Source organism: Monopterus albus, unplaced genomic scaffold (assembly GCF_001952655.1).
Source record: "Monopterus albus unplaced genomic scaffold, M_albus_1.0 scaffold349.1, whole genome shotgun sequence".
NCBI lineage: Eukaryota > Metazoa > Chordata > Actinopteri > Synbranchiformes > Synbranchidae > Monopterus > Monopterus albus.
The window spans coordinates 245,803-271,224 of record NW_018128229.1 but is presented as its reverse complement, the minus strand read 5'-3'; the positions used below and the strand labels follow the sequence as shown (position 1 = coordinate 271,224).

At 44.7% G+C, this 25,422-nt stretch overlaps 3 protein-coding genes across 3 annotated transcripts in view; all 3 read left to right on the top strand.

Moving 5' to 3' along the window:
- taf5l (TAF5-like RNA polymerase II, p300/CBP-associated factor (PCAF)-associated factor) overlaps window positions 1–2,454 on the top strand; it is a 5,466-nt gene extending 3,012 nt beyond the window's left edge. Inside the window, exons 4-5 of the mRNA XM_020625224.1 lie at window positions 126–922; window positions 1,429–2,454. Coding sequence (XP_020480880.1) covers window positions 126–922; window positions 1,429–2,226 — 1,595 coding nt within the window. The 3' untranslated portion in view covers window positions 2,227–2,454. The remainder of the gene's footprint in view (window positions 1–125; window positions 923–1,428) is intronic.
- A 946-nt stretch (window positions 2,455–3,400) lies between these two features.
- Window positions 3,401–15,915, top strand: capn9 (calpain 9). Its single transcript, XM_020625195.1, has 21 exons — window positions 3,401–3,516; window positions 3,627–3,873; window positions 4,726–4,795; window positions 4,888–5,006; window positions 5,715–5,848; window positions 7,069–7,237; window positions 7,382–7,465; window positions 7,802–7,887; window positions 8,927–9,004; window positions 9,485–9,645; window positions 9,817–9,974; window positions 10,410–10,618; window positions 11,207–11,243; window positions 11,326–11,406; window positions 11,654–11,711; window positions 12,155–12,219; window positions 13,525–13,593; window positions 13,684–13,762; window positions 14,532–14,648; window positions 14,795–14,853; window positions 15,706–15,915. The coding sequence occupies exons 1-21, from the start codon at window positions 3,401–3,403 to the stop codon at window positions 15,730–15,732; spliced, it is 2,223 nt and encodes a 740-aa protein (XP_020480851.1). The 3' UTR covers window positions 15,733–15,915.
- Window positions 15,916–17,169: 1,254 nt separating this feature from the next.
- Window positions 17,170–25,394, top strand: ltv1 (LTV1 ribosome biogenesis factor). Its single transcript, XM_020625228.1, has 11 exons — window positions 17,170–17,520; window positions 18,449–18,580; window positions 19,010–19,216; window positions 20,601–20,688; window positions 21,260–21,392; window positions 21,852–22,071; window positions 22,350–22,477; window positions 22,597–22,736; window positions 23,297–23,349; window positions 24,046–24,246; window positions 24,879–25,394. Exons 1-11 carry the CDS (start codon window positions 17,518–17,520, stop codon window positions 24,987–24,989), a joined length of 1,416 nt encoding a protein of 471 aa, XP_020480884.1. The 5' UTR covers window positions 17,170–17,517; the 3' UTR covers window positions 24,990–25,394.
- The last annotated feature ends 28 nt before the right edge of the window (window positions 25,395–25,422 follow it).

Here is a 25,422-nt window from a genome sequence, read left to right as displayed (position 1 = left end):
ATAGCTGAAGATCAGTGTGTAATGACATTGCCATTAGTTACTAGTTTAATAAAAGTCTGTTTTATTGTTTTAGAAAAATCGTATATCTAAGTCATTTTAAGAGTCTGATCTTGTTTTTAATTAAAAACCTCTCAGAATACTTTTTATTTCCCCTACATTAGAAACAGAAATATCCTTGGCAAAGGAAGTGCGCAGCATCCTCTACCCGCTCTTCGTCTACCTCCACCTGGACATGGTGCACTGTGGCCTCAAGGGGGCAGTCGATGGTTTCTACAGTCGTTTCCATGGTGCCTTTCTTCAGGACAGCGAGCAGCGTGCCACCATAGAGCAGCTCCGCCATGTTCTCACTGCTCAGGATGTTGCAGCCAATCCCAAGCTGAGTGCTTTCTTGGAGCACAAGTACGTGGTTCACCTGACGGAGCCGGCCTACAGCTACCTGCTGCGCTACCTGCAGAGCGAGGACAACAGCACCCTCTGCAGGGTCCTCAGCACACACCTGCAGGTGGAGGTCACCGCCTCCAGGCGTACAGACTACCAGCTGTATGGAACCACTAGTGGGGTGTCCACCGCCCCAAACTCCACCTCCTCCTGGGCGGGAGTGGATTCAGTAGAGGGTGGAGAGGGGGTGGAGGTCCCTGCAGGGATCCCACAGAGTGAGGTGGCCCTGGAGGCACTGCAGGACTGCATCAAGAAAGTCCGCGAGGGCCCCCCCTCGCTCACCACTGTGTGTTTTTACGCCTTCCACCACACGGAGCAGATGCTGAACACTGCTGAGGTGTCGGCTGACAGCCGGCTGCTCGCTGCCGGCTTTGACAGCTCCACGGTGAAGCTGTGGAGCCTGCGAGCCAGAAAACTGAAGGCCAAACCGCATCAGGCCGACGTGTCTCGCATCCACCTGGCATGTGATGTCCTGGAGGAGGAAGTGAGTTGATAGAAGGGTTAAACCTGATTGAATGGTTGTTTCAAATGCCTTTGATGTGAAACAGGACGTTTACTGTGACATGTACGGCTGATTAGGGCTGCACATAATGATTATTGTTCTTTCTTTATCTGTGTTTTTTCCGTTAATCATTTGGTCCATGAAATATCAGCAATTATTCATCACAAGTTTCCAGGTTGATGTCCTCATGCCAGCAGTTTTCTCTGAATAACGGTACAAAACCCAACAATCTTCAGGTTACACCGGTATAAAACAGCAGGAAGCAGCAAATACTCCGATTTGAGCATCTTGACCCACAGAATATTTGGCATGTTTGTTTGCCAGTTGTGTGCCAGCTGTGCCATGTTGTTTACCAGCCCTATCACTAAATATAGAGACTGATTAAATTGACCCTTTTTCTTTTTCAAATCATTTGAACTTAGTAAAACATAGTGTAGAATATAGATGTGTGGTTTTGGGCGTCACGTATTTCTGTTGTTTCTACTCAGGTGGATGAGGAGGACGGCTCCGGCAGTGAGATAAAGACGCTGCGAGGTCACAGCGGCCCGGTGTTTCGCACCTCCTTCCTCACCGACAGCTCTGGCCTGCTCTCCTGCTCTGAGGACACGACCGTCCGCTACTGGGACCTGGGCAGCTTCACCAACACGGCGCTCTACCAGGGCCACGCCTACCCGGTGTGGGATGTGGACGTCAGCCCGTGCAGCCTTTACTTTGCCAGTGGCTCCCACGACCGCACTGCCCGACTCTGGACGTTCTCCCGCACCTACCCGCTGCGGCTGTACGCCGGGCATCTGGCCGATGTTGACTGTGTGAAATTCCATCCAAACTCCAACTACCTGGCCACTGGCTCCACAGACAAGACTGTCCGGCTGTGGGCCACCCAGCAGGGGGCGTCTGTTCGCCTCTTCACTGGCCACCGCGGCCCTGTGCAGTCGCTCGCTTTCTCACCTAATGGGAAGTACCTGGCATCCGCTGGCGAGGACCAGCGGGTGAAGCTGTGGGACTTGGCGTCAGGGACCTTGTACAAAGACCTGCGGGGACACACAGACAGCATCACTAGCCTGTCCTTCAGCCCGGACAGCAGCCTGGTGGCATCATCGTCTATGGACAACTCGGTGCGGATGTGGGACATCCGCAACTCACATGGCGGGACGCCGGCTGATGGTTCGTCCAGCGAGCTGGTGGGACTGTACACTGGAAACACCAACAGCGTGCTGAATGTCCAGTTCATGGCCTGCAACTTGCTGCTGGTGACAGGAAGTGCACAGGAGAAAGTAGAACACTAGGCACGGCCGTCGGGTTTCTGCCTGGGAGAAAAGCTGGAATGTCTCCGGGTGTTTGAAGATGTGGTCGCCAGTCAGACTCTGCTGGTCTGTCACCACCTGCCCAGGAGAAGGACTTTGGTTTCATCATTAGTGCTCGGTGTAGAAAAGAAGCAAAGCTAATTACATTTTTTTTTGTAAAGCAGCAAGTCTCATTCTTTACAACAAAAGCTGCTGAGTGACCATGTGAAACACCAGAACAAGCAGTTGGCTTGTGTCCGAGTCCGAGTGGGCCTGCTGGGGCCCTGGGGTTGCACAGTGTAACTAGCATGTTTGAGAATGAAAGGCTGTATTCAGACCAGGTGTCAGTAACTGTGCAATGCTTAAAAGATACAGTATTTTTGTAATATTCTGGCTTCCAAGAGTTCTCATCCAGGTGGTCCTGAGGAGGACTAAGAAGCACTGATTTGATAGTCCTGGATTGTTAACACACCGTTTTTTTTTTCTCCATTTATAAAGTTATCCTGCAAATTTCCTGTATGTTCCTCAGTAAACCTTTGTTCCCCCAAAGCAAGAAATAAATAACAGAATGTGTTTGAACTGTTGTTTCAGTCGGTTCCTTTTTATTTTCTCACTTGTATCATGCACAACAAAAAACGAAACAGTGGCTGCATCTCAAGTCTCTTATAGGATCACTACTTGCTTCTTGGTCCTCACTCAACCTGAATGATGATGACAGGCAGAGGAGGAGACGTTAAAACGACCACATCAGTTCTGTTCTGAAGGCACTTGCACAGTCAGAGGTCGGAGAGGAATCGGATCTAGGGGCACAGAGCACATCTGGTCTGGTCTGCTCACACTGCTGTGGACACACCAGGTCTGAGTCACGGGGGTGGGCAGAAACCCTTTTCCTTACCTTCACACCTGCAGGCAATGTGGCCTAACCTGCTTGTGTGGGAGGGAACCAGAACACGAGGCTGGCTCCAGACTCCACCTCCTGCTGGGAATAATTATCACGTCATAAACGCTCAGTAGTATTTTAAATATTAATACTCATGTAATTTGGGACAAGTGGTTTGTGGTTAGGTTTTGTAGTAGCCCCTGTTGAGGTCCTTTAAGCCACAAAGTTCCCATTCAGAGAGACTGATCTGAATGAGAACCACCTCTAGCTATTTAATCTGTTGTCAAACTGTCAGGAATGAATTCTTACCGTTTCCTTCAGGCCAAGCCCAAAACCAGAGATAAGAGAGAGAGAGACAGTCATCAGGGCGAGGTCCACCGCCACAGGAGGACTAACCAGTTTCTGTCTGGAGGGTGTGGGCGTTCTGGCCTTACCAACCTGACAGGCTGGTCCATGCATCAGACACGCAGCAGGCGACTCAGTCCATCGCACTTCACCTCAAGTCTCCTTCTCCTGCACTCAGGCGCTCCCTGAAGAAGAAGAAGAAGAAGAAGAAGAAGAAGATGCCTCTCCAGTCCACTCTGTCCGGCAAGGGCTCCGACCAGAACCAGGCCCTGGACACACAGTCAGATGGAAAGTCGTTTGAGCAGCTGAGGAGGGAATGTCTGCAGAAGGGGGTCCTGTTTGAAGACCCAGACTTCCCTGCCACCGGCCCCTCACTCTTCTACAGCCAGAGTGTTCCTGTCAACATTGAATGGAAGAGGCCCAAGGTATGTAGGCATAGTTTACATTAGGACTTGTAGTGCTGGATCGAGGCAGCGGTCAGAGCAGCATCAGTTTAGACACATCTTCACTCTTAGTCAGAATTTAAAAATTAAATGACTGAGATGTCGAGGTTTTGGTGTGAAATTTTCCATATTCTAGTTGTTTGTGGAGATAAAACTTGATTAAACTGTTTAAGTTTAGGTGAAACTCTACAACAAAAGAGCAAAACTAAAGTGCTACACCAAAGCCACCATCTGCCGTTAACTCACAGATGTCATGGTGCTAAATAATTGAAGTAAAAGTTGTTTCAAGTTGGTCTTATTGCCTTTAATACAAAACCAGTTCAGCAAGGAAACAGTGTAAATAGAGGTAAGTGCAGAGAGTTTTGTCTCTCGGAGCTCCGTGTGCAGACTTTATCACCAGGAGCTTCACTGTTACCTGACTGTTGTGACACAGTCTGTGGCTGCTCAGAGCTCATGTCCATGTGGATGATTTTTTTTTTCATGAAACCTTTAAAGCTGTGTGTTATTTCACTTTCCAGCTAAAACGAGTCCTTTAGTTCAGCTCCAGCACCTTTTACCTGTTGGTACACCCTGGTTACGCTAAGCTGGGGGAAACTCTCCGTTCACGCTCAGTGTGATTTCTACACATTTCCCTGTTGGGCGTTCCTTCAGAATAAATGCTTCAGCTGCTTGCATGTGGTGTGTGCTGTTTTTTTTGTTTCAGTGACTGGATGTGTGATTGACACGCCTGGAATGTGGACACACCTATTAAAGCCACCAGTGTCACCTCTCACCTGTCGTGTGTGTGTGTTTTAACGTAAACTAACCTGTTCCTGGTTCTCGTCCCTTCTACAGGAGCTGTGCAGTAACCCAAAGTTCATCGTCGGCGGTGCAGACAGGACAGACATTTGCCAAGGGCAGCTCGGTCAGTGATCAAGCTCTCTGCAGGAATCACTCTGTTATTTGTATGCACATGAGTCACTCATTTACCCATGATGCACCTGTTTGTCTCCACAGGGGACTGCTGGCTCCTGGCAGCCATCGCATCCCTGACCCTCAAATCAGACGCCATGGCCCGAGTCATACCCGCTGACCAGGACTTTGACAGCAGATACGCCGGCATCTTTCACTTCCAGGTAAACCGCAGGCTGAGCGGAGACGGGTCACGCCCTCGTGTGCCCCTGCTGGTCAGTGCACCTGTTTGTCTCCACAGGGGACTGCTGGCTCCTGGCAGCCATCGCATCCCTGACCCTCAAATCAGACGCCATGGCCCGAGTCATACCCGCTGACCAGGACTTTGACAGCAGATACGCCGGCATCTTTCACTTCCAGGTACACTGCAGGCTGAGTGGAGACGGGTCACGCCCTCGTGTGCTCCTGCTGGTCATGGACTGTGTCAGACCTTTTCAGCCTTTCCAGACATTTCAGTTTCTGTCAGGAAGGACAAAGTAAAACTGGACATTCATGGAGAATGGATGAGTAGTTGAAGCATACAGTACGTTAATGGTTAAAACTCCTTTAAAGGACAAGTCCGACCATTTTTTCTGTGTTTGAATGGGATTTGCAGAAAACAGCAGAGACTAACAACAACGATTGTGGTGTACTCAGCGTAAAGTGTGTGAGTCCAGACCATGGTTTAGCTCATCGCTCTGTGCCGTAGACTTCCACTGTTGTTCTCCAGCTATTAAGCCAAAATACGTGGCCAAAATCACAAGTTTACAAAATAGAACTGCATTGTTTTCACCTTTTGTCTAAGTGTACTTTGGTGAACTCTGACTGTGCACGTTACAGATAGTAAATTATGAGCCGTGGTGTGTGTGACACCTTCTCTGTTTCCGCCTCAGTTCTGGCAGCACAACAGGTGGCTGGACGTGGTGGTGGACGACAGGCTGCCGTCAGTGAGGAACAAACTCATCTACCTTCACTCAGCCTCCTTAAACGAGTTCTGGAGCGCCCTGCTGGAGAAGGCCTACGCCAAGTAACCACACATCCTTGTGTTTTCATATCCCAGTGTACATCTGACATTATCCTGCTTAAATGTGACTAAACTACACCCACGTTCATCAAGGACAGAACAAACTGATCACTTTGCACTCGTAGCACTTTACTGACAGCGGAGCTCAGTGATGGGACTAATCTGAGCTCCGCCTCTGGGGAGCATCAGGCCAACTGTGGGGCGCATGTTTTTACAGAACGACAGTTGTGTAGTTTGTCCCTCACTTTTGCAGCGTAGTGATGTTTGGGGTGGAAACATTCAGGGTCAGTGTGGAGAGCAGGTGGAGAATCCACCAGCTACCCAGTAGGATGGAAAGTACTTCCCAGTATAAGTATATAAGGTAGTTACCATCAGCTCCACCTTTACCAGCTGCAGCATTAAAGTGATGGACACAGTAATTAGTCACTATGATCCAGTATCAGAGACGTTACTGGGACACGGGCCGTTCTGCTGGACGAGTCCTTTTGTTTTTGGTTTTTCTAGTATATTTTGATGCCAGTACTTGAGTAAGATTATGAATGCAGGACTTGTACCAGTGTGTTTATACACAGTATTTCTACTACACAGTACAGACTCTGAGTACTTCCTCCACTGCTGAAGAGCACAGATGTTTACAGAAATGTGGCGTTAGCTTGATCTCAGCCACACTAGTGACACAGCAGTGGATGATCTCGGTAATTATCAGACAGATTTAGTTCAGGTTTTCTACAAACATTCATGGTCTCCAGAGGATGAGTCCACCTGACCTTGGTGATGCCCTGAGTTTTCCTCTAGCACCACCAGCAGGTCAAAACTTACACTTATCCTGTGTAAAGTATCTCAACATCTGTTGGATGAATTGGTAAAAAACCTGGTGCGGACATTCACGGTTCCCAGGCTTTGGTAATTCTCCTTTAGCGTCACATGAGCTTCACAGCTGTGGTTTTGACTGAAATGTCTCAACAACTGTTGGGTGGCTTGGAGTGAGCATCTGGCTGTGGCTCAGACAGTAGAGCGTCCACTACTGTGTGTGTGTGTGAATGGATGAAGATGCCGGAGGTGTTTTGGCTTGATAGTGGTGCTAGAGGAAAGATCAGTGAGTCAAAAGGATCAGGCGGCGATACCAGCATCTTACAAACCTCTAGATGGGTAAAGTTTGTCTTTTGAATTAGATTCCTCTGTTAAATCCACGTTAACAACTCGGACTGTCGTGTTTATTTTAGACTGAATGGCAGCTATGAGGCCCTGAAGGGCGGCAGCACACTGGAGGCAATGGAGGATTTTACCGGCGGTGTCGGGGAAATGTACGAGACCAAGAACTCTCCAAGCAACCTGTTCACCATCATGAAGAAGGCCCTGGACCGAGGCTCCATGATGGGATGCTCTATCGATGTAAAGACCAAACCCCAAAGAACATGTCCTCTTTTTACCATTTAAGTATTGTTGCTTCCACTCCTCATAAAGGAGGCGTAGGAGGCAGATCTTCCCAGTTGTTCTGCTTTAACCCACCCTGCATGTTTCTCTGGCTTTCTCCAGATCACCAGCTCTGCAGAGTCTGAAGCCAAGACGACAACCGGCCTGGTGAAAGGTCATGCGTACAGCATCACAGGCCTGGAGGAGGCAAGAATGGAGAATTTCTGACTGGAATCAGTGACGAGGGAAAATGATAGGAACTTTTTATTTAGTTTAAATACTGGTGCTCAATCACAGCAAGAGCCTCAACTTAAAGAAGTCATTTTAATTTTTGTTTGCACAAGGAAAACATGCAGTGACACAAAATACACAAACGTAGAACCTGCATTTTTTTTTAAATAAGGGAAACACCAAGTAGTCACAGCTGTGGCTCTCAAACAAAGCCACAATTTAAAAAGGAAGACTGTGATTTTTAGGGACAGCGTAGAGACAGCTGTGACCACTGTCTCACTGACACAGATGACCCTTTTGTCTGGTTCCCAGGTGAGTTTCAGAGGACAGACGGTGCAGCTGGTCCGAATCAGAAACCCCTGGGGTCAGGTTGAGTGGAACGGCCCCTGGAGCGATGGGTAAGAGCGAAGAACAGCAGCAAAATACACAGTAATGTCCAGTAAAAGTACATCCTGGACAGATTTAGCTTCTTTATGAGCACAACACTGGACCTGAAAGAGACACAAAACCTCTACAGCAACACGACGGCGCCTCTTGATCTATAATTTAGCATCTCTGTGATCATTTTGTGTTTCATTGTAGTTGTTTTGTCTCTTTTTTGTGGTAATTTCTTTGTATTTGTCATGATGCCTTGTCTCTTTGTAACAGTTTTGTCTCTCTGTTGTTTTGTGGTGTTTTCATTGTGTTCATTTAGTGTCTTTCTGTGCCATGTTGCGTCTCTGTAGTTGCTTCTTGTGTCTCCTTTAGTTTTTTTTTTTGTCTTTATTATTTAGATTTTCTCTACAGTAGTTTTTTGTGTCTTTGCAGTAGTTTTGTGTCGTTGTGTTTTGCCTCACTGTGACCGTTTTGTGTCAGTTTTAATTCTTTGTGGTTGTTTTGTTTTTTCCCTGCCTCGATTCGTTTGACATCTCTGCTACAGTACTGTCTCCTTGCTGCTGTTTTCTCTGTTGTGGTCATTTTGCATCTCTTTGTTTGTATTTTGTGTTTCTGTGTGCTAGTTTTGTGTTTTCATTTTTCATCTCTCTGTGGTCTTTTTGTGTCTTTGCCGTCATTTCACATCTCTGTGGTCATTTATTGATATGTTACAGTCACCTACTTCTGCCCCTGAAGGGGCCAGAGGCGGTGAAGTCTGTTGTTTTAGGATCGGCGTGTTCTGGTTTCACCAACGTCTTGCAGTGTTTCAGCAAAATAACTCTGTGTCATTAGGACACATTTTGTTCCTTATTGTTCCATTTTGTTCGTTATGTAAGTTAACATTTTAATGTTGTAATGTTTTTGGGTATTTCTTTGTGAAGAGGTTTACAAACACCACGAAGCCTTTTAAACCTCATAGCTCCGATATCCAGTAGTGCTGGAAATTCACTGAACTGATTTCAGGTTAAAGACAAATAATGATGTTGCCTGGTGTCACAGATGGGTCTGTCTTGTCCGTTTCAGCTCCAGAGAGTGGGATTATATTGGCAAAGCAGACAAAGATCGCCTGCAGCAGATCTCATCAGACGATGGTGAATTCTGGTGAGTCTACGTGACGGGTCTGTTCCAAATTAAAGAGCAACAAATCTATTTTTTGTGTACAGCTTCGTCTTAGCTTCAGGGTTGTACGTTAGATATGTTGTGTTTCTAGAGGGATGTGATGGAATAAATCAGCTGGAAAAGGGTCTGAGATACTACGCTGGGATGCAGCCTTTTCAGATCAGGGCCCACATGGAGAAGAGTCCTGGGCCATAAGCACTTTGCACATTTAAATCTTTTATTAGCATAAAATTTCTCTCTCACTCTGATGGGAGCAGTGATGCTGTCAGCTCCGGTGTCTGCTAGTTCTATGTAATGCTGCAAAAGGCAATGATTTATCCAAGTATGCCAAGTACATTTCTAAAATATGGCCTTAAGAACACGTTTAGATTTGCCTTCTAAACATTGTACTGCTTGATATTAAAGTGAACTGTGGTGGATGCATAAAATCTGGACACAAAGAGGTGGTGTTTGTCACTGCAGGATGGAGTTTGGGGACTTCAAGAAGAACTATGACAAGGTGGAGCTTTGCAACATGACCCCTGACGACATGGCCAGCGACAGAAAGCACCAGTGGGAGGTCAACATGATGGAGGGAAACTGGATCCGTGGCTCCACAGCTGGAGGCTGCAGGAACTTCATCGGTGACTACACACGTTTCTCAAGTTTGGTTTACTGGCAACAATTTAGCTGGTTGAATTTTTTTATTTTTGTTTTTACCAGACTTGATTTGTTTCCGTTTGACTTGTTCAAACATGGACTCATTTCATTTTAAATCCCAAACGTCTCTAAAGCTCTTCATCTTCAATCTACAGACACGTTTTGGACGAACCCACAGTTCAAACTGAATCTGAAGGAGACTGACGATGATGACCACCAGTGCAGCGTGGTGATCGCTCTGATGCAGAAGAACAGGCGAAAGCTGAGGAAGGAGGGCCTGGACCTGGAGACCATCGGCTTCGCCGTGTATCAGGTCAGAAAAACAGCAAAAGCGTCAGACTCCTGCCTCAGGTGTTTTTCTGTTAAATGGAATTGTAAGCAAGTTACAACAAGGTTCAAAACCTATGAATTGTTTACTGTACAAGAAACGTAGAGGTTTATCCTTAATTCTCTGGCTCGATATAGTATAAATATTTTAAGTACACATAGGGTGGATGTGAAGGGTACAAGTGATGTACTCCAAATATTGCCTGCTTGAACAGGATCCTGTCCACACGTCTGTAGGCCTCCTCTTTGGCACGACCAGGCTGCTTGTGTGTTGCTGTGACCCAGGGCTTGTTGTTGTATGTGCAGAAGGTCTTGGTGGTTGCACACATGTCCTCACCAAGGCTGATGCAAGATGTCTCAGTGTCAGTGAGTCCATCCAGGCTTGTTTAATCTCCTTGTCTGTCTGTGTCTGTCTGTTCAGGCTCCAGAAGGTGAAGACCACGTGGGGAAGGATTTCTTTCGCTACAATCCATCTAAAGCTCGCAGCAAGACTTACATCAACATGCGAGAGGTGTCTGAGCGCTTCAGGCTGGCTCCTGGGAATTACTTGCTGGTGCCCACCACCTTCCAGCCCCACACAGAGGCCGACTTCGTCATCCGCGTCTTCTCTGAGAAGAAGGCTGGGACTCTGTGAGTGTTTGGACGTGGAACAACAAGACACAGATGGCAAACACAAAGTCAAAGCTATTTGAAACCCAAAGAGATTTTAGAATAATGAAGCTCTAAAGGGTCAAAACGCTGAAAAACCTCACAGACCCTAAGTGAATTTGAGGAGTAAAGTCTGAGGTAGTTTTCTCTTTGTTCACATTAGATTTATATTGTTAAACTCTTCATAAATCACTGTGTAATCAAATACACAGTAAAATGAGCTCAAACATAAATTAATATGGGTTTAAAGGAGTGTCCCCTTGGCCTGGGTGGGAAGTTTTTAAAATGAAATCCTTTTGTGTTCCCTTGTTGGAAACAAACACACAACCCGTGACGACCTGTACTATATCCTGTACTGTATCATAATACAGGTCGGCCTTTCTCTGAGGTAATTCAGCGTTCATTGCATGGGAACCCAAAAGTACTTTAGAAAACATCCGAGGAAACTTGGGGCTCCATATCTTTCCTTTGTGATAGGAATAAAACTTCTGGGGTAACAGTTTATTAAATGTCAACACAAAGTTCCAGCTGTAATCCCTGATTCCTGTTTGACAACTTGTGGTTTCACAGGGAGATGGGGAGCAACATCGATGCTGACCTCCCAATCGTAAGTTGATCTGGCAGACGTTGATCATCAGCCAATCAGCCAGTCAGATCTGCTTGTACTGATGCTGTGTTGTCTCCACCAGCCGCCCATGCCCAGCGCTCCAGAGGAGGAAACAAACGAGGAGAAAGGCCTGAGGAGGCTGTTTGAGCAGCTGGCTGGTGATGTAAGAAAACAGCAGCTTAATCAGATCAGTCCACAGTGTTGGACAGCAGTTCACATTAGTAAAGAGCAGAGGTCTCCTGTATGACATAACCTGAGCTTTAGGAGATTTACCTGCTCAGACGCTGGCTTGGAATAATTCCAGTCAAACTCCTCATGTTTGCAGATGATCATTATTCCCCGTTCAGCGTGTGTTGTTGTGCCGCCTGCATGTTGCATTGAGGTGTTTGAGTTTGAAGTTTTCTTTTCAGGACCAGGCCATCTCTGTCTGGGAGCTCCAACAGATGTTAAACGGTGTCCTCAGCAGACGTAAGTGAATAGAAGAGGTTTCCTTTCTTTGCTTTGAGTTTAGATGCTGTGACACCTCTCTGCGTAAACGTTTTATGTTCGACAGATGATATAATGAAGCTCAGCTAGTAAATTTGACGTGTATGGAGTTTGACAGGGCTCCTTTCTCAGACCCCTGCTGTTGAATTTTTAGATCCTTCCACTGAAAAAAACAACCAATTAAACAGTTAAACCAATCAATATTAGCCAAAGTCTTTTATTTAAATGCTGTGTTGTTTACCATTTACCGACTGTGTATACTGCAACTTCATACATAGTAATGTTCAGGTTTCTACATGAATATGACTGTGATTAAACAAAAGACTCAGTGCGAAGACTAATGTATTAACAGGAATGTGTGCGATCTATTAAGTGGCATCTGTCACCTTATTTTGTTGTGTTGTGTTTTAATCCTCTGTCTTCAGGAAAAGAGATCAAATTTGATGGTCTGAGTCTCAGCACCTGCCACAGTATCATCAACCTGATGGATGTATCCTTCCAAGTTACTGACCAACTTGTTTCAGTCTGTTAATAAACTTGTTTTCTAGCAGATTAATACTCAGTTGCCAGTTTATTAGGAACACCTGTCTCAAACTGAGTCGTCTCATCCACCAGTCCTGCAGTAAATCCTCCTCCATCACGGTGATGATGTTCGGTTTGTTCAGACTCTTTCATACAGAGATGTTGCTGTTGTTTAGTCTAGCCTCACTGATCTAAATGGGGTGGACAAAATAATAGAAACACCTGTCAGTATAAACGTGGCTGGAGACAATGGGTTAACCGGGGACAGATGTGTAAAGGCCCCCACCCTATCCTATAACAGAGCCCCAGACTGAAAGAGACACAAAATGACCGCAAACAAAACAACAGTGGCTATTTTTCTCTGTTTGTGGTCATTTTGTGTCTTTTTGTGGTTGGTTTGCATTGATCTGTAGTTGATTTGAGACACTGTGATTATTTTGCATTTCTTCTTGGTCAGTCTGTGTCTTTTTGGAGTCGTTTTTATTATCATTTTAACCTTTATTTATTCAGGGTAGGTCCGCTAAAAGCCCACCTCTATTTTTCGGGGACGCAGTTCACATTCACACCTGGAAGCAGCCCAGTACAACCAGTATAACCACTGACCTGCGGCCACTGGGGCTAACAGCACCACAGTGGTAGTGATGGGGGTGAGGCAGGTGCTGCTTTGTCACCTGTCCCACCCAGATCTGATCCTGCTGGTTCGGGGATTGAAACGGCAACCCTCTGGTCACATGCTTGCTTCACAACTTTGTGTGTCCTTTTAATTTGCTCGTGCCTCCTTGTAGTGGCTTTGCATCCCATCTCATTGCAGTTTTGTCTTTTTGTGGTTCTTTCATATATTTTTCACGTCAGTCAAACAGATGTGCTGGCCCAGTGCCGCTCTAATCCCTGGCCCTGTGCTCAGTAATCCACCCATGAGTATAAGGCAGTACAGTTCAGCAGCAGCACAACTTCCAGCCTCCCTGAAACGGTCTGAACACAAACTGAACATCACTTCCTTCGTGAAGGACGGTCTGAACACAAACTGAACATCACTGCCTTCATGAAGGTTTTACTACAGGACTGTTGGATCAGACTGACTCAGTTTGAGCTCAGTGTTCCTAATAAACTGACCCCTGAGCGTGTACAGTGGTGTGTCACCGGGTATTGTTCTTGTTCACATATTTCAATGTGCAAAAAATCCTCACACTGAAGCACAAACACAGGTAAAGTTGGAGTTAAACAGGTTTTACAACAAGTCAGTTTGAGCGTTTTCCTTGACGGTGTAAACCAGGTGGACAACACAGGGATGCTGGAGTTCCAGGAGTTCAAGGTCTTCTGGGAAAAGATGAAGAAGTGGATTGTACGTGCCGGTTCATGTGGTTAAGCTGTAAATTAGCTCTGGTGGTTCTTTGAGGTTCTGGTTGTGAAAGATGAGCCTCTGTTGTTGCAGATGCTCTTCCTGTCCTTCGACACCGACCGGCAGGGGAGGATGTCGTCCTACGAGCTTCGCAGCGCTCTGAGCGCTGCAGGTGAGACTCCACTCTTCACTTCCCAGCCAGGATTACTTTAAAGTTTCATTTGTAACTGACTGTTTTCATGTTTTTAATGTTTTCACTGAAACAACGTGTATCGTTCATGTATGCAGATGAAATTACACATAGCTTTAACGTTGCGGACACATTTTTCAGTGCAGTTTATTCAAACTGACAAACAGCACGAGGTCCAGTTCCAGCTGATTCCAGAGCTTTTGAACATCTTCAGTCTTCTATAGTGGAAACACAGCTGGATGCCCTGGACAAAGCCTGTGAATAGTGTTAAATAAAATGTTTGTTTGCAAGTTCAAACTGAACTTATTGAAGAGAATACCATATGTGGTATAATCATTATTATCCATAATGGGATTCCCTATATGGAATGTGTTCCAAAATACTGTGTACTATTACAAAATACACTCGCTATCACCACGTGGAATGTACTGTAAAACCTAGTTCCAACATAGTGTATAAATAAAGTAAATTAATTAGGTTCATAATATATTGAAAGGTGTTTTTAAATGCCTGTCAATGTTTGTTTCACAGCATTTGCAATTTCCTATTATGATTTATACTGCCATTACTAAAAGTAGTAGAGGTACTTGTAGTATGAACAGAGGCTGTAGTAGTGGTGGTAAAAGTGGTAAACGTAGTACTGCAGCAACGAGCAGTGGTTGTAGCAGCGAGAACATTACATCCGGTAAAAATGAGTTGGTTCTGGGGAGTAATATAAACGTTGTGTGGGTGCTGCTCTGTTTTCTTACAGGGATGCGTCTTAACAACCAACTCCTGCAGCTGATCTGCCTGAGGTTTGGTGACGCAAACCATGAAATCGACTTTGACGACTACCTCACCTGCATTGTCCGTCTGGAGAACATGTTCAGTACGTGAAAACATTTGAAATAAAATCCTCCTCTAGGTTTACAGTAACTACATTAATGCCACAAAATGGCCACATTGGAGAGTGATAGGTGAAACTTTAGGAAGGTTATGTTCCACCTGGTGCTGACTGAATCGTTCTCCTAACAGGAGCTTTCCAGGCCATGGATACAGGCAATAGGGGACGTGTGAGGATGAACATCATGCAGGTAAAACCACCCCTGACTCCATTGATCTCTGCCAATAACTCTGAAACCTATGTTTTATCTTACCTGGTGGGTTTATCTACCAGATGGGTAGGACTGATCCAGGTCTTTGTGCTCACAGGCTTCATTATGAGGGGAGCAAAAGGTAATTGATACATATTGGGAAAACCTAAACAAGAGTCTGAGGGTCTGAAGGTCTAAGACAGCATTGATACCATAAACCAGTCTTTGGGATGTTCTTGGGTTTTTTCTGCTCTGGCCTCTAGTTTATATGTGTGTATGTGTGAGCCACCATCTCCTACTGCCGTCCAATCACATCCCTGCTCCTGGTGACCCAGGTCCTGGACTGAAAGCAACCAGGTTTTACTTACAAGGACACGCACTCGTGTGGTGCTGCTGAAAATGTGTGGTTCAGACAAATGCTAGTGACTCTGGAACTGAGGAGCACAGTGACAAGTCTGCAGTGTTTCAGTGAAAAGAGCCGCAGGTGGAGTACAAAGGGTTACTGTGTTACTACACAGCGTGTTTTATGGGTTTGAGGAAACACAAACTCCTTTTAATTGTCCAGCCTGAAAATATGCACAGTAATTTATGTATAGTTTGTCAAATTGAAGTTTAATTTAAATTGAATAACAACTGAGTTTAACAAAGTCTGAATTGCAGTGTTGCAGGTAAATCTGTATCATTTTTCTATCGAGTCCTGAGGGAGAAAAAGTAGCCAAACAACCCGGGATGCTCCTGTTTGTTTTGGTTTTCATCTCTGCGACTTAACTGGATTTAGTTTGGAATGTTCTGAGACTTCATTTATTGCACTTGACTTTGATTTAACCGCACGTTATTTCCTTTTCCCCACAGTTCCTGATGTTGTCCATGAATGTCTGAAGGGAAACCGAAAGCAAACAGAAGCCGCCAGAAGTACAAAACGGACGACCCTGGAGCTCAGCGGGTTTAATACTCAGGCCGTAATGATGCATACACGCACGTGTTCATGTGTCATCATCTCATTTTAAATGCCATTATCTGAGCACGTAATATGAGACACTGTCTGAACTAAGGTATTAGGGTGGGGAGGATTAAACTTTTTACTGCCTTGCTTTTGGACAAAGGATTGTTTTATTTTTTTCTACACAAATGGAAATAAATTTGGAATGAAACCTTTGTTTTTGATATGACAAAAAACATTGACTTTTTAAAATCAGGTATGTCACCTGAAGTACATTTACTCATGCAATCAAATTAAGTAAAGTTGTGATGTTTTACTTCTATTTCCATGTAATGCTACCACTACTTTACTAAACTTACATCTAATTGCTTTTCAGATTAAGGCTACATACAGCACTGTGAAGATTAAACCAGCGGTGCAAAACCGACTGGCACGTGACGCTCTATTAAAAACATTGTTGACATGTTTCAGATAATTGAGTTGTTAGGTTAAGTTGTTAGAGACATTTCCCATCAGACGGTTTTGTTTAAATAAATGGTAACTGGGGCCCAAAGAGGCAAATGCTCTGATACCATCCACAAATTGTGATACACCTTTGTAAATCTTTGTTTTTTTTTATTCGTAAGTCATGTTATGTGTTTGTCATCACTGTTTTGAGACTAATTTCTTGCCATATACATGAGCCTACAAGGATAATCCAGCCATGGGTTTAACAGAAGAAACTGACGCCATCTCTTTAACCCACTGATGAATTTCCAGACAGGCCGATCGGGTGCCGGCCCAGGAGGCTGAGAGGTCAGGAGGTCCCTGATCCTGTGCCTCTGTATAAAGTGACACAGTACCATAAAAGTCAACAAATTACTTCAGACTGATGAAAATTGCCAGAGAAAGACACAGAATTGCATGTACTTAGTTAGTCAACATCATCCCAGGTATTTTTCATATGTTTACAGTTTGTTAATTTTGTCATTGTGATTTCATTGTCTTTACTGTAAATCTGCTATGTTACTCTATTCTGTACGGAGGACATTTGTTGTCTGCCTGTTCTGGATGAGGGATCCCTGCTCTGTTGTCCTTGAGATTTCTTCCATTGTTTAGTCATTTTAAGGTTTTGGGGGGACTTTTTCCTTGAGGTTTTAAGGGTCTAAGGACAGAGGGTGTTGTGTGCTGTACAGACTGTAAAGCCCCACGAGGCAAGTTTGTGACTGGTGAAATTGGGTTTTCTCAATAAAATTCCACTTGACTTGTTTTTCATTTTTTGTCAGCTCACTGACTGCGCCACTTTTCAGTCCAGCAGGGGGCGGTAATACATCTGTAAACTGGTTTATGAAGCGCCTCTAAAGTGAGAAAGAACCCAGGTTATACCAACCATGAGGGTAGACAACCACTGTCTACAATAAAACGAATTGCATCATTAATAGAAACACATTAGTCCATTTAGATTGTTTCTGACTGACATATCATTTTAAGCCAGGAATCAAAGTTCATCCCATGTGGTGTCTGTATTAAAGTATCGTTATATCGTTGTCTCCCCCCGCGGTTCTCTGAAATGGTTCCCTCCAGTAATGGCAGCAGCAGCATGGTGAAGGAGGCTCCGGCGTGGAGAAACAACGACAGTGTCTGGATTTAGAAGTTTATTTGTTTTAACATCTACCAGTAATTGGACGATTTGGGACCTTTAAGTTCTGCCAGTCGAAGAAAACCTTCAGAGATTCCGTTACAAAATGGTGCGCTGCCTTTTTTACGCTAAGCTAAAGTTGTTAGCTAACAGCGGCTAACGTCAGCGTTGTTTATAATGGTTTACAAGTAATTTAACTTGTTGTAGCCTTTATAAAAGTACAGTTATAATAGTTTACAAGTAATTTAACTTGTTGTAGCCTTTATAAAAGTACAGTTATAATAGTTTACAAGTAATTTAACTTGTTGTCGCCTTTATAAAAGTACAGTTAGCCTTTATAAAAGTACAGTTATAATGTTGTAGCCTTTATAAAAGTACAGTTATAATAGTTTACAAGTAATTTAACTTGTTGTAGCCTTTATAAAAGTACAGTTAATCCTCTTCAGGCTTGTTTCTGTAGCCAGTTAACTCAGCTGGGTTCTTCTGGTAGTGGTTTTGAAAGTGCTCAGATTTTACTTAAGTTAAGTAAAAATATCCAAAATATATAATGTATAGAAAAAGTCATGCGTTCAGATTGTTTGTGAAGTCCAAAGTATAAAGGTGTTAAATTTAAAAGTACTCAGTATGCACAGTAAACCAGTTCAGAGTGATGTCTATTATATTATTGTTCATACATTACGGTTGCCAACGGTGGGGATGATTGTTGATTCACATAACACATCATAATGTGTATATTGTCATGATTACATTTTGTATTATTAATCCTAATCTTCAAAGAAACTGAAGTTGTGAAATAAATGCAGTGAAATGTAAAGAACGGTTTGCCTCTGAATTGTAGTTCAATTCAAACACGTTAGTAAAGTACAGGCGCGTCACATTTGTATACATTTGACACACTTCATACTTAAGAGTTGTGTAAAAAGTACAATATTTCTCATGAGATGTGGTGTAGAAGTACACTGGACTCACCCCAGAGACCTTAGTGTTGAATCTTTACCAGGTCTCCTCTGACCACTGCCATGTTGGTGTCTTTCCAGCCTCATCGAAAGAAGAAATCATTCATTGAAAAAAAGAAGGCGGTGACCTTTCACCTTGTCCACAGAAGTCAGAGGGACCCGCTGGCCGCAGATGAGAAAGCCCCTCAACACGTCCTCCTGCCCACCGCCACGGTACAGATCAGCTGTGCTGTTTTATTCAATAAATGTCACCTTACTTCTTGTTTATAATTCCTGGATGACGGTGCTGAATTACCTCAGTGGCTCGTAACCTTTTTGGCCTTTGTGACCCTTTAGAGAGAAACAGGAGAAACTTGCAACCCCTGTGCACAGGTTGGGTAAATCTGTGAGTTAGAAGCAGTTCAACCAAACCACCAAAGAGTGACATAGCCTACTGTCAGGTTGTTCAGTATTTAAAAATATAAATTAACCAAAGTCAGAAAAATAAACCACCTTGTTTTTTCCTGTCTTGTTAATTTCATCCAACTACTCAGATTTATTTTGCAGTCATTTTAAATTGACAAACAACTGACACATCTTTGCTTGACATTACAAATGTTGTGTCTGATGTGATACCGCTGTTGTGCTTTTGATATTTTCCAGGTGGATGCAGAGAAGCGGCATGAGGAGCAGAGGAAATTTGGAGTTTTCTTTGATGATGACTACGATTACCTGCAGCACCTGAAGGAGACGTCCGGCCTGTCCGAGATGGTGGCGGCCGACTCCTCGTACAGCGACACACGACGGGTTGACCTCTGTGAGGAGAGTGAGGAGAATGAGGAGGAGAGAGACGGGGACAGAGCTTTTCCTGTGAGTTGACTCAGTCATGATAGTCCTGGAAAAGTTATGGAATGGTTTTGAAAAACTTAAATATATTTAGAATCTTAGAAAAGTTTTAACATTTCAGAGCGTGGTGGAAAAGTAGGCATGATTTTCACGTGTAGCGCCACCATGTGGCAACTTATGAAGCACTTCAACATGATTTTCACTCACATCTACTTACATTTTATTCATGATTTCTGAACTGGGAGGCATAGAAACTACATTTAATTAAATGTATTTATTCTGAATGTAGAATTTCAGAATAAAATGTGCTTCATAAACAGATTAAACTGTTTCCCCGTCTTCAGGGAGCTGGACATCTTACATTAACCGCCTCTTACTCAAAAGATATGGAAATAAATGATTTGCCAATTCCAAATTCTTCACAGCTGTTATTTACAAGTGACATGTAAAAACCATCAAGAACCAAAGGTAGTGATCCTAAACTTCCTGCTTTCTAGTTGTTCTCTCATTGTGCCCTTTATTGATCTGAAAAATATCTGAGAAACCCTTTAGGTCATTGTCAGGAGAATGTCACAGTCTGACACCACACTGACACACACACATCTGCTTTAAAGTAATCCACGCACACTGCAGCTCCAAGTTAATTTTCTTCCTCACAGGCCGTGTCACTGTTTCTCTTCTCTTAGCCAAACACAACTTTGTTGTTAACCGCTGACTAAACAGGCTCCCTCCTCAGGGACGGGATGATGCAGTGGCTCAGAGGATGAGTCCGAGTTGCTCAGGGAAAACCGCTTTAATATTAACCACAGAGCAACGGCACTGCGGTCCTAGCCGACCACACCCTGCTGAGCTGCTCTGGAGCTGTGATTTCCAGCCCACACCTACTCAGCTAACTGCCTTCTTTACCCTCTTTCCTCCTTCTCCTTCTATATTCATATTCTTATGTCCAGACTGAGTAGAGCAGAACGTACACTCACACATCACATGAAAACTTCTTGTAAACTCTTTCTACACTTTTTTATCATTATGTTCTTTTGTAAATCTCCTGTATCCATCGTTTCGCTTTCTGTGTTAACGTCATATGTTTTGTGTTGTAGTAAAAGAAAATAAAAAAATTCCTTCCTCCTCCACAGAACTGAAAATACAACTGTAGCTTTTCTGACAATGCTTTGGTGTTTGCCCTGTACATCATTAATAATGTCTGTAACTCATCAGATCTTGCTCCACACTGTAACTGAACTATGGCAGAGTGAGTGAAGGTGTCTTAGTCCGAGGTGTGTTTGTTCTACCCTGGATGTAACTCCGTCAGTTAACACGGAGTGTCGACAGTTCTCTGATGTTGCATGCTTTGTGTGGGGTCCTGCTACAAAAACATCTGCTCTCCAATGATTCCTGTGTGTCTGAACAGGCGTCCACCATCAACCTGCCCTCGTCAGTGTTCGCCTCAGAGTTTGAAGAGGAGGTGGGTCTCCTGAACAAGGCTGCTCCAATCTCAGGTAAACAGCCAAGTGGCATTAAGGACTTGTACTGGCCTCTGCTGGTAGAGGGCATTTGATTTGGAGTAGTCTTAAACTTGATTTGTGGTTCTGCATTGGATCTATGCTGTAGGTACGACGTAGATGATGCGAATCAAGTTTTAGAAACAGTTCAGGCCATATGGAATCATCTAGATGAAGCATCTTAATTATACACATGATGATTTAAGGAGCAAAATCATCACAACTCCACACGGCTAAAGATTTACCAAGAAGCTTTAGAAGCTGTGCGTCTCCAGGCATCAGCAGCGACACTGGCTGATGTGGGCGTTGTGCTGTGGAGTTCTGCCTTCTTTCCTAACTTGTTTCTGGAGAATATTGACAGTTGTTTTTAACCCTTCGGTGCAGGAGAAGCAGACCTTGTTAGGTGAATTTTTGATGACATAAGCTTTTAAATAGTTTCTCTGAAGCAGCTCTGGACGTCCCTTCATGCTTCTGGTTAGATTCGTCATATTTCCAGTTTCGTGATGGCGTTTTCTTTTTATCTCTTGCTCCTGTTGGCTGTCAGCATTTTGTCTTCCTTTGCCTTCAGGACCCCGACTGGACATGGATCCCGACATTGTGGCCGCTCTTGACGACGACTTTAACTACGACGACCCCGACAACATCCTGGACGATGACTTTATCAGCAAAGCAAACAGTGCGTGTGCAGCAGCAGGCACAGAGTAAGAAACAACAAATACTGCAAATATTGTTTGCTCTTGATTCGTCAGAGGTAGATTTTTTATTTTTGTTGTCTTCTCTCACTTTGCTTTATGAAACTGAATGATTTTCTGCAATGCTTTGTCAGAGGGCCACTGAAATATGGTTACTTTATGTGGTTACACTAACAAAAATCACTTTTCAGAAGCAGAGTGGAAAATGACAACTGTATGATCTGGTTTTCTGGACAGTGATATTTGCAGACACGACTGTATAACATGATAATGGAGCCATGTTTTAGGAGATTTGTCAAATGCTAGTCTATCAGAGAAGGTTTCACAGTGGTACATGTAGTTCTAGTCAGTTTAGCATATAACTGTGTATTGATACTGGCAGATTTGATCATTACTGTGATATAGTTTGTCAGTATTATCCAGAAATCTAAATATTGTCAAACATTTCATTGTGGTTTCCTTTGATAGCGCTGAGTTCAATGAAGATGACGATGATGAGTGGGAAGACACAGACGAGGAAGGTGACTTCGACTCTGAGGGCGGTTTGTCGGAGGACGAGGACGACCGCTGTGGAGAGCTTCTGTTCGCCGACGAGGAGACGAGGAGTCGATTCACTGAGTACTCGCTGACGTCGTCTGTGATGAGGAGGAACGAGCAGCTCACTCTGCTGGACGACCGCTTCGAAAAGGTGAACAGGCTTTTCTGAAGCGGGCTACATCCTCTGGCCTCCGCCCTCACACCTCTAAAATTACGTAATACCAGCTGGTCTGTGGGAACCCCGACCAGACCACTTGTTTCCCACCTCCTTCCCAAAGGCACCAGTAACCAGTGTGTTCATACAGACCAGAGGAGCAGGCAGAGTGGGCCCAGCACAACACAGACACAGGAACTGCCAGGGTTTTAACTAGACTCACTTGTGTTGTCTGTCTGTGGTACGAAATGTAAACCGCACCTGTGTTGTTTCAGTTCTACGAGCAGTTTGACGACGATGAGATCGGGGCCCTGGACAACGCTGAGCTGGAGGGCTTCATCCAGCCGGACAGTGCTCGCCTCGAAGAAGTCATCAAAGATTACTTCACACAGAAAGAGAAGGAGTGAGCGGACGCCTTGATCTGATTCAGTCATTAGTGGTTTGTTACACTGTGGAGTTAGCTGGTGGATCTGTCGCTTCAGCTGACTCAGGAGACTCATTTGTGTCTTGTTTGTGTGTCAGGTCGCTGAGGCCTGATGACTTGGGTCCTAAAGAACTCCCTGCTGTGAAGGAGGAGGATGACGATGACGAGGATGAAGAGGAGATGGAGATGGTTGTTATCGAGGCTCCAGAAGAGACGTGGGACTGTGAAACCATCATCAGTGAGTTTCCACTTCAATTCACTGTGCTGTGTAGTTACATTTGTATCAGCTCAGACTTTTCACTCTTCACACCTCATCTGTTTCTGATCAGTTCAGTGATTGACAGGAAATGTGAGTCGTGGATTTACCTCCGCGTTGAACGCTCCTACAGCCGTAAAGCACCAAAGGTCATCAAATGTGGGATGGTCCATGAATTTCTGGCCTCAAATGTTCTTGAGAAGAATAAAGTAGTGTTTGTCTTGACTTGTCAGGTTTTACAAATTCTAACAATATTAGTCGTGCAGGATCAGTTCTGCTGCTTGGACTGTCACATTTAAACTTTCAGTGATGAAGGTTGTTCTGATTCGTTTGGGAATTGGCATTAAGAAATAATTTTATCCAAGTTCAGGAGTCAACGTGCGCTTCTCCCCTCAGCTCAGATGAAACTCAAAGCTTCAGGCAGACTTAGTAAAGTTTAACACACCTTATTCTGAGTTAGCAAGTGTGTGTGTGTGTGTGTGTGTGTGTGGTGTGATATTAAAATGTTTATCATATTTTCACAGCATGTTTTACTTCTCCAGGCACATATTCCAACATGTACAACAGACCCAAAGTCATCGAAGAGCCGCCAAAGGTAAGACGCTTCTTTATTAGATTTTTTCGCTTTGTTGCACAAAATATAAATATGAAAATCACGATGAGTTAACTGTTCAACAGCTGGAGGGCTGTCCTAAAACGCTGCCAGTTAACAGAGGAAGTCAGTCCTGTCCCTTGTGCTGAGACAGGTGTGTGACCAACAGGTGGTGCACATCACACCTCCACCACCTGAGACTGCTGAGGAAGCAGGTGCATCAACAGTTGAACCTGTCTGCAGACACACAGAGTGTACGTCTAAGATGAGACTTCTCCAGCTGAAGACTTGTGCACGTCACTGTGAAAATGGAGATGAATGAATGCAGCTCCTCGTGGCTTTAGGAGCTTTATCGTGACTTTGAGCTCATTATTTGTTGTTCAGACTCAACTTGACTGCGTTGGTTCACCCTCACTGCTCTCAGTTTGGGCCACAGCTGTTCTCAGAGTTGCCGCTGTAAACAGCCACTGTCTACGACCTGCTCAGCAGCAAACAGACCCAGTCAGAGACCAGATTATTATGCTCCAGAGCCAGACAGCCAGGTTACAGGAATATAAACCTGGAGCAGAGTCAGACTGGTTTTAAAAAAAGATGAAACATATCAGTGTGGAGTCAAGAAACAGCCCCTAAACATGCCACTCTCTTTTACAACAGCTTTGGCTCCAACCTAAGTCATTTGTTTTTCCCTTCTGTCCTCAGCCGAAGCCGATTCGCATGTCCAACAGGACGGGCATCCCTCTGGACGTCCTCCCTGCCAAGGGCCTGACCGCCAAGCAGGCGGAACGCATGACGAGGATCAACGACTCAGACCTGCCTCGTGTCTCCACCCAGCCCCGAGACAGGGACGAGAGCAAAGAGGAGAGGAAGGCGAGGAAACAGGCCGTCAAGGAGGAGCGCAAGGTGAGAGATGAAGGCAGGAGGAGGTTGGGTGGAGGGTGACAGTCATAGTGGTGTCATGAATCTTTCTGATGTTAGCTGTTTGTTTGACGTACCCATTGTCTCTCATCTTCTTAAACAAACCTGCTGCTTAGCTTCAGTCATTCCAGTGACAGTGCAGGCTGCAAGGAATATACATTAAAACAGATATGTGACCTTTGGCGATAGACTCGCCAACTCCTGGTTGCTGCTGGTCTGCTTTCTGAGCTGAGCCTGGTCCACTTCAGACCAGTGAGAAGGGTGCAGAGAAAGACACACAGACTGAAATGTCTCCTGTAAAATAAGCTAAACTGTTCTAACTTTGGTCCACGGAGGAGCACCAGTCGTATCCTACGATGAAACAAAACTATCAGCTTAGTAAGGTGTTGTAAGTCAGTGTAAATGATATCTGTGCCTGATCATTGTGTTTACTTTGCAAACTCAACCCAGGTTCAAATGTTTACCAGAGGAGCAGCAGCATCAGCGGTGCAATTAGTCTTCAGGTCAAAGGTTTAGACTTGAAAAACAAAACCAGCCACGGAGAGAAAGATGCCAATACATGAAGACATGAAAGTGTTTGTGTGGTGCAAAGTGTTAAACTCTGTGTGTTTGTGCAGGAGAGGAGAGCGGAGAAGAAAGCCAACAAGATGGCGTTCAAGGAAGAAAAGGTCCGACAGGAGAAGCAGATGTTGAACCTGAGAACAAACATTCAAGGCCTGAAGCTTTAGCGGCCAATGGACTTTTTACCCGTGTGCGTCAGCGGCCACGCTGCTCTTCACCGACGGACTGACGAGAGTTTGTACGCCAGAGCGGCCGAGAGTTACTGTATTTAACTTTAAATAAAAGGAGCAGAAATGAACTTTATCTACAGTCATAATGCTGTTTGAAAGACAGGAACGCTAAAAGCTGGGGATTGAAAGGTACAGGTCAGTAGAGCCGCCCCCTGAACGCCGACTGGGCGAATCATCAGTTGACTGAGATTCTTCAAGCCCAACTTTTTCTGTCAGCCATTGTGCATTACAGTAGAAACTACCCCAGCCCCCTGGTGGATGTTGTCATCTTGTCCTCGTTCTGGTGCATCGGTTTGCTCAGACGGGGACCACTTTAACTGGAGAATGCCCCCCCCCCCCCCCCCCCCCTCGGCGTGGCGGGCAAGGCAAC

What these genes read in the sequence shown, in the direction of transcription:
- capn9 (XM_020625195.1), top strand. Translation starts at nt 3,401, where the DNA reads ATGAATTCTTACCGTTTCCTTCAGGCCAAGCCCAAAACCAGAGATAAG. An exon ending in TCAGACGATGGTGAATTCTG is followed by an intron (nt 9,005 to 9,484) that starts GTGAGTCTACGT and finishes TTGTCACTGCAG; the next exon opens with GATGGAGTTTGGGGACTTCA. An exon ending in CCGTCTGGAGAACATGTTCA is followed by an intron (nt 14,649 to 14,794) that starts GTACGTGAAAAC and finishes TTCTCCTAACAG; the next exon opens with GAGCTTTCCAGGCCATGGAT.
- ltv1 (XM_020625228.1), top strand. An exon ending in TGTGCAGCAGCAGGCACAGA is followed by an intron (nt 21,393 to 21,851) that starts GTAAGAAACAAC and finishes TTCCTTTGATAG; the next exon opens with CGCTGAGTTCAATGAAGATG. An exon ending in GGACTGTGAAACCATCATCA is followed by an intron (nt 22,737 to 23,296) that starts GTGAGTTTCCAC and finishes TTACTTCTCCAG; the next exon opens with GCACATATTCCAACATGTAC.